Here is a 13,638-nt window from a genome sequence, read left to right as displayed (position 1 = left end):
ATATGCTCTAGAAATACATTAGCTCTACATGCACTGAAGTCCAGGATGCTAGCCACTGCAAGAATGCGTTAGTTATACTTCTTGGGCCTGATCCTCCCAGACATGCATCTGGAACTCTGATTTCTCAAATGATCTGAAAATAAAGGGCTTGCAGGACTGGGCCTCTACTGGTTTAAGACATTCACGTAATAGTTTTAAAATGTATTCAAACCCAAAGTCAGTCTAGTTTGGAATTTGGAAGATAGTTTTACTCCAAAACCAGTAGGATGCAACCAACAAGCTCAACTCAACTGCCAAAAAAAGCATGTGAACAGTTCCACTTATTTTACACAAAAGCTATAGCATATGTATTTACATCAGGAAGCTGATTTTAAAAAAAGCACATATGTCCTCATAATGGTGAAGTCAATCAAGTCTGACAAGTAAACTAAAGGAGGATCTCACACCATACATATCTGCTCTGTATATCCTATATAGTCTTAGAAAGCAGTATGACAATCTTCACATTATGGACCAAGCAAAATCATGCTGCTAGGTTTCTAAAAAAATTTTTTTGAAGAGTCTACATTTAATGAGAAGTGTTCTGAATTTCATGAACTTGAGGCTCCTGGTTGACATACAGTTACACACGAATCAGTGCACAAAAGTTTCTAATTTGGGCAAAGTGTGTATGAGAGACATCTAAATGCACTCAACTTCCCCTCCCACCCTCCATAAAGACACAGGCCTTTAAGCAAAGGCTTCAAAACACGTTCAGATGTTTTAACAGAAATCAGATTCAAAACACCTGCATTTTAAGTTAGCATATATTTTACTGTCTCAATCACAGCAACCTCATACAGTAAAATACACAAAAAATAGAGCATGGTATCACTTGCAATTCAACACAGTTTTGTACTACAGTATTCAATGACAGATATAAACACAGAACTTTTCCTTTTTAAAGCAAATATAGTAGTCCCTGCTATGTTCACTGTATAAGTTACGTGGCATCACAGTTTTAGTTAATTACTGTAGTGAAAGTAGCAATATGGAAGTTGAACTAGTGAACTAGAAGGTACATTGTATAGCAGCCAAAACAGGCGTGACACTTCAGAAAGATGAACAGAAAAACTACCAAAATGAGAGCCACCCTTACAGACTGTATTTTAGTAGTAAAATTGTTTTAAATTCTGCATTATATACATACTGTATCTACATGTGTTCTAATTTATACATATACATATATATGTATTTATAAAAAGCCATTAAGATTTTGAAAACCTTAACAACATTCACCTAAGCAATACTGAGCCTAGCCCAATGGTTCCCAAACTGTGGGTCACAATGCACCATCAGTACATGGGGTCACAGAGGACAGACACCATTTTGCTCCTGCAGCATGACCTTGCACATACAGTGCAGGCAAGGTCACAATGCATGGATGATGCCATGTTGTTCTACAAAATGACATCCTCCATGCTATCTGGAGTCCTGGCAGGAAAGAATTCATTAAAATGGGGTCAAGCCAATGAAAAGTTTGGGAACCCCTGCCGTAGCCTTCAGTCAGCAAGATAATACCTGCTTATAACATTTTCAGTTGCAGTCACTTGATTTGTCTTCTGATAGCTAACCACATGCCATTTACTTTATTTCTTAATGCAAGTCAGAGTAGTCTTTCTCAGCCTTCCATAAAATCAAGTTTCGCCTTTTCCTTTGTATATCTGACACTCTTATGGCTAAAATATTTTAGTAAGTTTACAATATTAACCTATTTAATTCCGCTCAACCCACAACAGTAAGAAAAAAATTGGTGATCAATCATTCATGCGTGTTTTTCCACACAGTCAATGGACATTTGGGAAGGGGAAAACAAAAACAAAAACAAAAAAACCTAGAATCAAACTGTTCAAAAATGTATTTTAGTGCAAAGTGGATTAATTTACACTTTAGATAATTTCTTTAGATATTTTAAATGTTTGATTCCAATACTCAGATTGAGTTTCCTAATATTTTGTCTTAACTAGCTTGTCTGAATGTAAAAGAAAAAAATAAGAGGGGTCTCTTGCAGATTTTCTTTTCCCGTAAGACTAAAGTCTGTCCATAAAAGATATAGTTTAATTTATTACATGATTTGACGGCCAAATTGTACAGCACCCTGCACAATGGAATCCTGGACTAGGGCTCCTAGGCACGACAGTCATACAAATAAATAATAAGTTTTATTGCCTGATTCACGTCTACAACTGATGGATTTACTCCAATGGGAGTCATACAAGCTCTGTGAATTTTAATCAGAGCACTGCCTTGGCCTTGCCAGCTGAGCTACGCTATAGACTTTGCAGTGGATTTAGATGCAGGGTATCATCTATGCATACAAAGTTCCCATAAGCATAAGGGAAGAAAATGTGCACTTAGGCCCAAAATCCTGCAGTCCTTACTCAGGTAAGACTCCAATTAATTTAGAAGAGGTGTCTCCTGTGAGAGTGCTTTGGGTGCTTTAAAGAAGGAAGCAAAGAAAAACAAACAAAAAAAAATTCTGAGCCAATAATATCAGTCTGCCACAGTGACTGTAGTAAACCATGAAATACAGTACAAGTAAAAAAAAATTTAAAAAAAGGGAAGCCATCTGAACAAATAACCCAGAGAGGCTTCATAGTTACATAATGATTTTACCACTTTTAGAATTCAACATATTGAATCTATTTATTAAAAAATAAACTGTTTCCAAATCACCTATTTACAGTACAAAGAATAGGATTTAATACATGTGCAACAGAAAATGAATAAAATCAGTACTCAACTGGAAAGACAACACTCCAGGCATAATTTAAATGACATGTATACAGATTCACCTTTTAAAAATACCACACAGTAAAAACCAGTAGGATGGTATTGGCAACACTAGAAAATAAAGCAAGAACTCTCTTCAAATTCAGATTGTATAAGCTTGAGATAAACATCTTGGGGGATGGAAGGGAGAAGGAAGAAACATGAAGACATGAAGAGATGTCCTGATGTTTACATTTTAGAGCTCAGGAAATGCAGCCACACACTTCAAAAATTAGTCCTTTTTGGCAACCAAGCAATTTGCAAATACTTCAAGTATTTTAAAGTTTCCCTATCAAAACAGACAGTGATTTCACAATACACTGAAAACGCTGCTCTTAATTTCTTGATTTTATACTCTGATGTAGTTTTATTTGGGTGAGGCAATAACTACAATGTAAAAACAAATGTGTGGTGTCACTTAAAGTGCAACAGCTGCCAAGTTTGAAAGGAAAATGTGCTCTTCTCCCCCATCTAAATTGAAAAGCAGTTATCAGATCAGAATCACCTACATGGTAGCAGCATGAACTCTAATGTATACACAGCATTTGTGAAGCCACTAAAAATGAAACTGGCACCTAATCATTGAAATGTATTTCCAAAAACTGGACACATCTTTTTGTTAAATATTTATATATAAAGAGGTCAGTACCATATTTGTTACCAGTGAAATCAGAAAATTCCATGTGTTTTTAGCCCTTGTTTCTCCCCTCAAACACAGAATTTCAAAGTCTATCTATAAACAAGATGGGGCAGCTGGGTTGATTTATAGTTTAATTGATTGTTAGGCAGGAATCTGTGTAGCTCACTCTTTCTACAGCAAGGATCATAATAGTAAGCATTGAGGCAAGCATCACATGAGACTTTTGAACAGAACGTGCATGTGTTTGCAGCTCCAGATCGGTTACAGAAGCCACAGCGCAGGGTGCCTGAAGGCTTGGATTTTGAACTGAGCTGAGCAGCTCTTTCTTGACTCTGAGTCTGTAATGCATACTGAGATTTCTCTCTTAAAGCAGAGCCAGGAGACAAGCCATCATTTGGAATTGTTTTGATTGAATAACTGCTCTGTTTCGCTGCTGGATATTCCTGCCTATAGATGAGCAGATTGTCACACTTTTGGCAAACAGAAGCGCCGCAAGTTATGCCACAATTCTGGCACTTCAGGGAAGTTGTCTCTTTGGCTAGATGCGTACGTTTGTGGTAAATAGGATTGGCATCATTTCTTATTAGCCATACATCAGGTTTACTAACTTCTTGTCTTTTAAAATTTAACACACTTCTAGAATCAGGATCAGTATATAAGTCTAAGTCTTCTTGAGCAGAAAAATAGGAGTTGTAGGGGACATTTGTTCTTAACATGCCATTGGGATGGGATGAAATTGGCAGAAATTCATCTGAACACCCATGTGGAGAGCTTGACATAGTAAGAAGAGATGGTGATGGACGTATTATTTCATCTTTAATGTCATCTTCTGTATCAACCAAAATTGGTTCTTTTCTGAGACTCAACGAAGTCATCAATGGTGGTTTCTTGTTTTCCCAATAGCTGTCATATGTATCCACGGATTTAGAAGGCTTGCTTACTTTTGGCTTGAAGTAAACTTTAGAGGCTCTTTCACTAGCAGATTTCTGAAGAACCATGCGTGCCATAGAAGTGTTCAAGTTTTCTTTGCATTCTGTGCGCCGTTTCATAGCTTCTGAGCAGCCTCTAACATCTTCATTGCTATTTTTTCGCTCATTTACAACATCAAGCTCCAAATAACCCTTATCCTTCACTTGCAAGTGAATTTCAAGCAGTTGTTCACACTCTATTTTTGCCAAAAAGAGTTCAAATGAAACCATTTTCACTTGGAAGGCATCAACCAGCTCTTTGAGCTTATACATGGTTCCCAGTTCTTGGACATACCCCATGTAGTTCAGAATCTGTCTTACATCCTCCTCAGGTAGTGTGGACTTTACATAATAAACAAAAGGTCCCGTGTAGGTCTGGAAGGGGGAAAATAAAGGAAAGTTAAGTTATAACCTCAGTGGCAGACTAGATGCTCAGACACTACAGTGCTGGGTACAATATAGGTACCTTGTTAGTCCTATCTAATCAACCTCTGACAATCAAAGACTACATGTACTCCATGGAAGTTGAACCCAAATTCGGCAGCTCTCCTGTTTGACAGACTAAAAATTCTGCATCAGCTTCAGATAAATCCAAAAAAGGAAGGTTTTGCTTAAATTTGAAGACAATATGATCAACATGTAATCCTCTTGTTATTATATTGTTTATTTTACGCTTCCCTTAAATATTCCAGTTTTAAGTACCAGAAATTGAATTTACAACACAACTGCACTGTATAAGCTTTGGTGGGGGAAAGATGGAGGTTTCAGAAGTGGGTAGCGGACAGCTAAATATTTAAGAATCTTGTGGCCATATTGGGAACATGGGATCACAAAATTAACTGGATGTTTCTGCTAAAGCAGTCAGTGAAATAGTTCATGTTGACATTAAAATCTTATCCGATTTCAAACTTAAATGTACTGAAATGAACAGTGTTAGTTCAAATCTCAGCAAATACTTCAGGATGTTTGCAGACTGGACAGCAGAGTGCTGCATTGGTTTATGCTGTTCACATTTCAAAGGTTTTCTTCATACTATAAGTGCTTCAAACATTTTTAAATGACAGTTCATATTTGGAGGAAGGATGGATTTTATAGCAAATTTTGCAGCCATGAAGCATTGACAATAATCTGTGCTTCAGCTGCCCTATCTGTAATGGACGTAACATTGATTACGTGCATTTACAAGTTGCTTCAGATGAAAGGTGCTTCACATGCTAATAATTATTAAGGACAGAAAATCCCTCAAGAAGAGGAGCAAGTCTCCTGGGAAAGAAGTTAAAAATACAAGCCTAAGATGCAACAAACATGTACATACAAGTATGTTCTAGGGCAGTTTTTACAAAGGCCTATTAGGTACACACTCTCTTTTCTAAAAATCCAAGGCCACGGGAGATTCCCCGCCCTGAGAAACTCAATGAGCACTTGCTCACTGATTCAGACAGAAAAACACAGCAGCCAAATAAATCATTTGCAACTTTGTGAAACACTGTCCCAAACTTATCTTTTATGTTTGGGAAACAACTGACCTTTCTTCTGAACTGCTTAGCTTAATGCAAATATCTGGCCAGGGATAATCATAACATTTTAAAGCAGAGAGTTCACTCAGATCAATTTGTACAACATGCTTACAGTTTTTCTTTCAGATGACTATGTGTCAAAAAGCTAATGAAGACGTGTCTCACTTCAAAACTTATTAGTATTATTTTTTTAAACAAAATCTCAAACGTTGAGCTGAGGTGTAGCAGTGGGTTAAATATTTCAGTCTGAGCAGAGCTAACAGCCATCAATATTGTTGACAAAACTGACTCCAAAGAGGATGATGGTTCACAGTGTTTGATTTGGAAGGCACATTCTACATTTTCTTAAGTCTTAATCATATGTCAAGAGTCTACAGTAAGGCTTGTGGGGGATGAGGAAACATATGGATGGATCCATAAGAAATATCCCTTCTGATGCAACATACCTGAGATGTTTGCTCTGACTGGAGTTCAAACCCTATATTGGGTCACAAGTGGAAATGATTTGGCTCTGTCACCCTTGTACATGGTGGTAAAAAGAATGACAATACATGACCAACATCTACATTGTTAGCATCCCAAGAGGTGCCCTAGACTGGAATAGTCAAGATCTTACTTATCAGGACTTCAGTGCAATGAGAAAGTAGACCTATGGAGAGTTCTACTAGTCTGGAATAATTCCCCCCCTAAAAGATGTAATAGAAACTACTGATTGCACAGTGCATTTTTTATTTTATTTTTTTTTTTTATAAAAGGACACTGTCAAATAGTTTAGTGTATAGAAAAATGCTTTGTAAGGCTATATTAGAAGTATTTATATGAAACTTTCAAAAACAATTTTCTGTCTGGATTTAAAACATCACCTGTAGTGTTCACAACTCAAACACTGCAGCTTTGATCCAGTATAAATGAAAACTGAAAGACAAGACAGACTCAAAACTGGCAGTGGAAGAGAAGCTAACTAGTCTGCTACCATGATCTAAACTGAGCTATATGCAATTATTAAACAAATAGCAAAGATGATGAGAAGTATATTAGGCTTTTGAAATACTATCAATCTCAAACAAAGACCCTGACATAGGTAAAGAATTTAAAAGGACATTTAAAAAAAAAAAAAAAAAAAAAAAAAAAGCAAGGTTCCATGTGATCAGGAATGAAGAAAGATGTTCTTAAAGCAAACTAAAGACGTTTGCTTGCCAGTGTGAAATGAGTTGAGGTTTCCAATCCAATTCCTGGTAAACAAGTGTCCACTTCACAAAACACCGCACATTGCAATTAGTGCTAAATTAATAGCAGTTAAGGGCACAGAAAGGGCAAATATTGACTGAACTTAGAAGTCAACTATCCATTCACCCTAGTGGTATTCCCTCGCTGTCAAAGTCAGGATACAACAGTAGGCCAATGGCAGGGAGCGGAAGGGGGATGCTTGCCCGGATTCTGCCTGTTTTATGGATACAGAGAGGATTTCAGACTCCAGGACTGCCTGTCTGTCACCTTTCAGCAACGCAACAAATATTCAGGAATAAAGTTAGATGAAACTACAAATCATTGTTCTAATGTATTACCACCACATGTGAAACTTCTTACCTTTATAGTTTTGAATTCCTTCTTCCAAGGGTAAAGAAAGAGATTAATTCCTATCATCTCCAGCATAGCAAATGCAGTATGGAGAGAACGTAAATTTGAGGATTTCAGGGATCTTAGTGAATTTTCAGCCATCTCATAAAATTTAATCAACCGGAATCTATAAAAGGGATCAATCTTGGGAAGGCAGAGTAAGGCTGATGCTGCCACTCGCAGATATTCATCATTAACAGGGTGCTGTTTGTTGTCAGAAGCATTCAATTTGGATTCATGGAACTGTACATACTTCTTAAATAAATCGTCTTTATATTTCGTATCCATTGAAATAGGACTTTGGCTCACTCTTGGGTGGCTACCTCGTCTCTTCCATGGTTATTCTGCAACAGACGGATCACAGAGCCTTTTACAAGTTTTCAGTAATCGTGATTCTTCTGGAATAAAAAGAAAAAACAAAGACAAGTCATTACAGCTGTACTACTCCAGCATGCCTGTAATTTCCACATACCCACAGGAGCCTGCAGAAGTGTGCACAGAGCAGTGGATCCCAACAACAAACTTTTCAGGCTTCTGTAACCATGTAATAGGCGTACTGGTCTTTTGGTGCCCCATGGAGAGCCCTTCACAGACATTATACACTCCTTTCCAACTGCATCCTAGAACAAAGCCAAGCCAGAGACTGATATAGACATTTGGGAGTTAAATCCCAGCAATGAGTCCACAACAATTTTCCCAAGTCCCATCTGGCTCTTTGAGCCAAGGCAGCCTTAGCCCCAAAGAAATTAGGTGCACATGAGCCTAAAGAAGGCAGAGATGCTTTTTGGTCCATAAGAATAGAATGGTTTGATGACTAAAAGCAAGGGCATGGTGCGATGAAAACAAAGTAACCTGTTTATACTGTTCTGGGGACTAATGAGTTAAATTGCATGAAGAGAACTACAATCAGAGACTATTCATCTATTATTTTGCTTTCTCCAGAAAAAAATATATAAACAACATGAACTGCTCCAAAAGGGTTCTTTCTACTTAACTCAGGACTTCTGCTGTGATTCTCTCTAACTGCATGGACTTCACAGCCCAGCACTCTAGTCTTTCTAGCTGTACCTTATCTGTGAGCCTCTGTGTGCTACTGATATCCTATCCAGCTGTGTATATCCTAGCCTGCCAAGGAGGTGGGGCTGTTCGATACTCATCTCACAACTGTGGAAGAGTTTGCATGCAACTGAACAGGAGGCAGTGGGCAGCAAGTGGCACAGCCAAGATTTTAGCCTGAAACTTGCAGTTACATCAAAAGGCTGGGATCCCTACTTTTAACAGCTATTATGGGCCCTGCTGGGACCTGTTATGCTGGTGTAGTACAAAATCTTCGTTACTTAAGGTTTTTACAAGTGTACTAATATGTGTGTTTCTACTTTAGTGATTTGATGTCTCCTGCATAGGCAAGCCCTTTACACTGGCTTCCAAATGCTACCAAAGCAGAGATGTATTTGTGTTGCCCTGATGTCGTCCAGATTCTACAGAATACAACCTCTTATTTTTAAAGAAAGTACACGTCTAGTCCTTATGGCTGTGAAAACCTCCCAACTGTGAGCCAAATGTACGTCAATGGAGTGTTTGTCTTTCTGAGTCTGCAGTCAGCCTAAAACAATGACTCAAAAGTGTAAACTCCCCAACCCACATTAAGCCCATGTAAATGCCATCAGTAATTATTCAGTTGCTGATCATTTTAGCAGATGGGAATGAAGCCAGGGGGGGAGGGTTAGAATTGCTGCTGGACAGAAGATGCATCAGGAAGATGTTAAGGAAGAAGAAGGAGAAACAAAGGGCAGAAATTTCAATGGTCCCAAATTCAAGAATATTCTTTCACCAAGTAATGCTGAATACAACAACGAGGAAGTGAACAAACAACAAGCTAGAAGTTGTGTACAAGCGATCTTTGAGCAAGCTTCCCTCTTGAAATCAGTGAGAGTTCTGCTGGGAAATACAGGGAATATGGAATCCTAAATTCATACCTCAACCCAAGATCCATAAATAAAAATGCAATTGAGTCTTCTCCACAAGATGAGTTTACTGCCCCTTCCCTAAAGTTATTTCTTTATTCGTATAAAACAGAACTGAACAAAGGCAGCAGAATGCCACTACTCGATCACCACCTCCCTCCCAAATTAAATCATTAGGCTATGCAAAAGAGCTCTGATTGTTTCCAATCAACGGGGACTTTCAAACCAGTCTGGATAATAGATTTAAAAAACAGGGAACAATCCTGCCCTAGAATGGAGCTGGATTAGCTATCCTAGCCTCCATCTCTATTTTCAATAGTTGTATGATACAGCAGCTTTGTTTCATGAATGGGGCATTACGATTAGGAAGTCCCCTAAAGACAAGTAAGTCCTTTGTAAAAAGCTTATGAACTGTGACATTCATAATCATCTCCAGCTCCCATGACTTGCCATTTGTGGGCATGCCAGGGTTCACCAGCTCATGTCTGAAAATCAAAATATGAGAAACTAAGGCTATGTCTACACTGCACACCTTACAACAGCGTGGCTGTGCCACTGCAGCCGTGCCATTGTAAGGTGCACAGGGTAGCTGCTCTTTGTCACCAGGAGAGAGCTCTCCCAGTGACAAAATAAAACCACCTCCAACAAGGGGCAGTAGCATTGTCACTGGGAGCACGACTCACACCAACGAAACACTGTCCACATGGGTACTTTCCGTCATTAAAACTTGTTGTTCAGGGGTTTGTTTTTTCACACCCTGAGCGACAAAAGTAACAATGAAAGTGCCAATGTAGACAAAGCCTTAAACAGAAGCCAACAACTTTCAAGAGAACTCTTGTTTTGCCTCTCAGCATTTACAGTTTAACTCCATGAAAAATCCTATCTTTAACAGCTCACTAATCAGCAGGTGGGTTCTAACAGGTGTCAGATGGCAACAGTTTACTTTCAACCATACATGGTCACAGTACTGATAAGAAATCCAGTGCACAAATAAATCTGGTTGTATAGCAATGACTTTACTTGGCTCAGAAGATTGTTAAAGAATATTGAGCGGTTGCAAGTCACTCACTGAGGCCTTGGCTACACTCGCCTCGGCAGCGCTGTGAAGCGCGAATGTAGTCGCACCGCCAGCGCTGCGAGAGCTCTCTCGCAGCGCTGCAAGTACTCCACCTCTCCGAGGGGAATAGCTTGCAGCGCTGCAAGCGAGCGTGTGTGTTTTTTCACACCCCTGAGCACAGCAAGTGCAGCGCTGTGAATTGCCAGTGTAGCCAAGGCCTGAAAGTTGTAACTCTCGTGGCTATTTGATAACCTACATACTATGATCTGTCATCTTAGTCCAGTTCCTAGTGGACACAAAGAAAGCCACTAATATATCTGTCCCCCTTCATCACCTTGATGAGACTTCATCAAAGTCTCAGCACAGAAATAAAAAAATGAAAGGGCCAGAGAGATTCAGCGTCCCTTTCAATCCAAGGAACAGTTACTCTAGCATAGAAGTGAAATACAGTCATAGCAACATGAGGAAAGTTTACAATATGCTGCTACTCATGCTGTCACCTTTATGAGGCTGAAATAGGATTTCAGTCTCTAAGGCTTTCACCAACACTTAAAAAAAAGAAGAGTATTGTATTGAGCACAAGAAAATGCTTAACACCACAAAAATGTTTTTGAATGTTAAGGCATCCTAGATTATGATTAAGTTTATTAAAAGACAGAAGCCTACAAGGTACATTTATGTATCACCCTCAATCAAAGCCATCACTTTGCTTATAAACTGTAGTATTTCAGTTAAGAAGTGTTGTCCCAGAAGTACTAAAACTCTTCAAATGACAAAGCTAAAGAAAGATAGCTGACATATTAAGCATTATTATAAGACAATAAATATGCCACCTTCAGAATTGTGATTACATTAGAAAAAGCTGAATTATCATTGCTCTGAAATTGCCAATCTATAGGGAAGTCAAATAATTCTGTCCCACTAAGAATAAATAAAACCCACGCAGTCTTACATTGGTCTTTAAAATGGTTTCTAAAGCATCTGACAAGAAAAATCCCCTGACCCACAGAAGAAAATCCCTCTGCTATTTCTGCCATAATTCTTAACTACTCAAATAGGTACCATTCAAAATATTCATTAGCTCTTTGAATCAGGACTTTATAAGAGGGATTCCTTGACCCAGACAGCGAGAACATAGCTTTCATATTACACTGAGCTACCCAGCATGAAATGTGGCTGAACCATCAAAATAATTTTACCACAAACCCACAGGCATATCCCCTGAATAGCAATTTGAGGTTGGAGGCTCATGCAACAGGGTCTCATCGAGCCGGCAGCTATTTTTTTTTTAAACCGAATTCAACTGAACCTATAAAATAAATTGATCCGGTGTACCCAGCTCAGTTTCTGAACCTATAGCTAATGGATTGAAATCCTGATCTAACCTGGCATCCTTCTCAATCCTGGTTCCATAATATGCTGTTTGGAAAAACCAAGCTCTCTCCCTCTCTCCTCACTTAACATGTTACCAATTCTACATTTTCAAAGAAAGCATTCTCCTGGACTATTCTTCCACTGCTAATCATCAGCCAACTCTGCTGCTAATTCTGCCTCAGAGCCTTCCTGGGCCAGGTACAAAGTCAGGAAACTTTAATAGAAATCATTGCTGGCCTTCAGTTATCTGCATGGGCTCCCGTCCTCTCTGCTTCTTCTGAGTTCATTTACACTCAAAAACCAACCAAACACCACAGCATCAAGCCTCAGGGCTTGGGTCAACTGACCCAGGCTACAGAAAGTAGCAATGCAGATTTTCCCCAATCGGTCTGGAACTCAAGCTCTGAGACCTCTCTACCTCCCCCTGGATTTCAGAGCTTCAGCACATCTATACAGCTACCATTAGCCCGACAGCGTGAGCCCAAGTCTGTTGACTGGGCTTTGAGACTTGCTGCCATTTGGTGCTGGGGGGAGAGCGGAGGGGTGTGTGTGCATGAGATAGTCCATGGAAGAACCTTGTCTGTATACACTACATCGTGCTATAAGTTTTTTTCATAGATCCCAAGGCCAGAAGGGAACATTGGGATCACCTAATCTGACCTCCTGCACAACGCAGGACATACAACTTCTGCACAATAATTCCATGGGCAGATCTTTACACCCTTAGAGGCATCTTCTCTCAGCCCGCCCTCTCCCGAGGAGGAAGTCTCCGATTACATTACTGGGGCTGGGGGAGGCCAAGGGGAGCCCGCGATCTCTCGGGCCCTTCTGCACCTGTGCTTGGCGGGGCTCTGCGCGACAGGGCTGTGCCTCGCTATACAAACCTCCCCCGGCTAGTGAAAGCGAAACCCAGAGCCCGCGCCCCGGGGGCCCGCAGCGGGGCAGGCCGGGCACCCCGCACCGGTAGGCGCATGAGAGCCGGGCGAAGCGGGGATCCGACAAGGACCCGCAGCGCTTATGACCCGGAGCCACCCGCCGGCACCCGAGAGGGGCCGCCCGGGGAGGGGGAGCTGGAGCTGGGACAGGGCCCTGCTCCCCGTCGGGGCTCTCCCCAGCTGGGGCCGCCTCACTCACAGCTTGCAACGAGGGGAAACCGGGTCCGGGTCGCGCGACCAGCCGCCACTGCCACCCGCCTGCAGGAAGCCGCCCGTGCCCCGGATACAGACCCCCGTCCTCCCTCCAGCAGCCGGAAGTGACCCCTGTGGGGCGAGTGGGGAAGCGTAAGGACCCGGAAGAGCTTTGGCGCATGCCCACTGCTCTCGGGAAGCAATCGACAGTAGCCTTAGCTCGCAAGGGAGCTCTCCGCTCCTCTCTCTTACCCACCCCCCCCCGTCCCCCAGCGAGGCACCCGCATGCTCCTCTGTCCAGCCGAAGCGAAACAGCGGCAGCCGCAACCCGGCAGCAAATCAGTTTAGAGACAAGTGACGTAATACGGCTGCATGTTCTCATTGCGCATGCGCCGCTCGTGGACCGTAATCTCGCGTGTGATGTCATAGAGAAGGATTTAAAGGGCTAGAGTAGCCTCTGGCAGGTTTTCTCCTACCCTGAGGGCTCTCCCTCTAGGCCTGCAGGGTACCTGGGGCCTGGCTACCCCGCCCAGCAGGGCCTAGGCTGGAAGCGGCCTGCTGAA

At 41.0% G+C, this 13,638-nt stretch overlaps 1 protein-coding gene across 1 annotated transcript; it reads right to left on the bottom strand.

The window, feature by feature from the left end:
• Nucleotides 1–3,430: 3,430 nt before the first annotated feature.
• Nucleotides 3,431–13,201, bottom strand: SPATA2 (spermatogenesis associated 2). The gene is made up of 3 exons (XM_034787553.1): nucleotides 13,083–13,201; nucleotides 7,524–7,951; nucleotides 3,431–4,794 (listed from the first exon to the last, which is right to left on the bottom strand). Exons 2-3 carry the CDS (start codon nucleotides 7,839–7,841, stop codon nucleotides 3,541–3,543), a joined length of 1,572 nt encoding a protein of 523 aa, XP_034643444.1. The 5' UTR covers nucleotides 7,842–7,951; nucleotides 13,083–13,201; the 3' UTR covers nucleotides 3,431–3,540.
• Nucleotides 13,202–13,638: the final 437 nt, after the last annotated feature.

Source organism: Trachemys scripta, chromosome 12, assembly GCF_013100865.1.
Source record: "Trachemys scripta elegans isolate TJP31775 chromosome 12, CAS_Tse_1.0, whole genome shotgun sequence".
NCBI lineage: Eukaryota > Metazoa > Chordata > Testudines > Emydidae > Trachemys > Trachemys scripta.
Note: the sequence above shows the minus strand (reverse complement) of the source record. Positions and strands in the feature narration are given on the sequence as shown.

What these genes read in the sequence shown, in the direction of transcription:
- SPATA2 (XM_034787553.1), bottom strand. Translation starts at nt 7,841, where the DNA reads ATGGATACGAAATATAAAGACGATTTATTTAAGAAGTATGTACAGTTC. An exon ending in AGGAATTCAAAACTATAAAG is followed by an intron (nt 4,795 to 7,523) that starts GTAAGAAGTTTC and finishes TCCCCCTTCCAG; the next exon opens with ACCTACACGGGACCTTTTGT.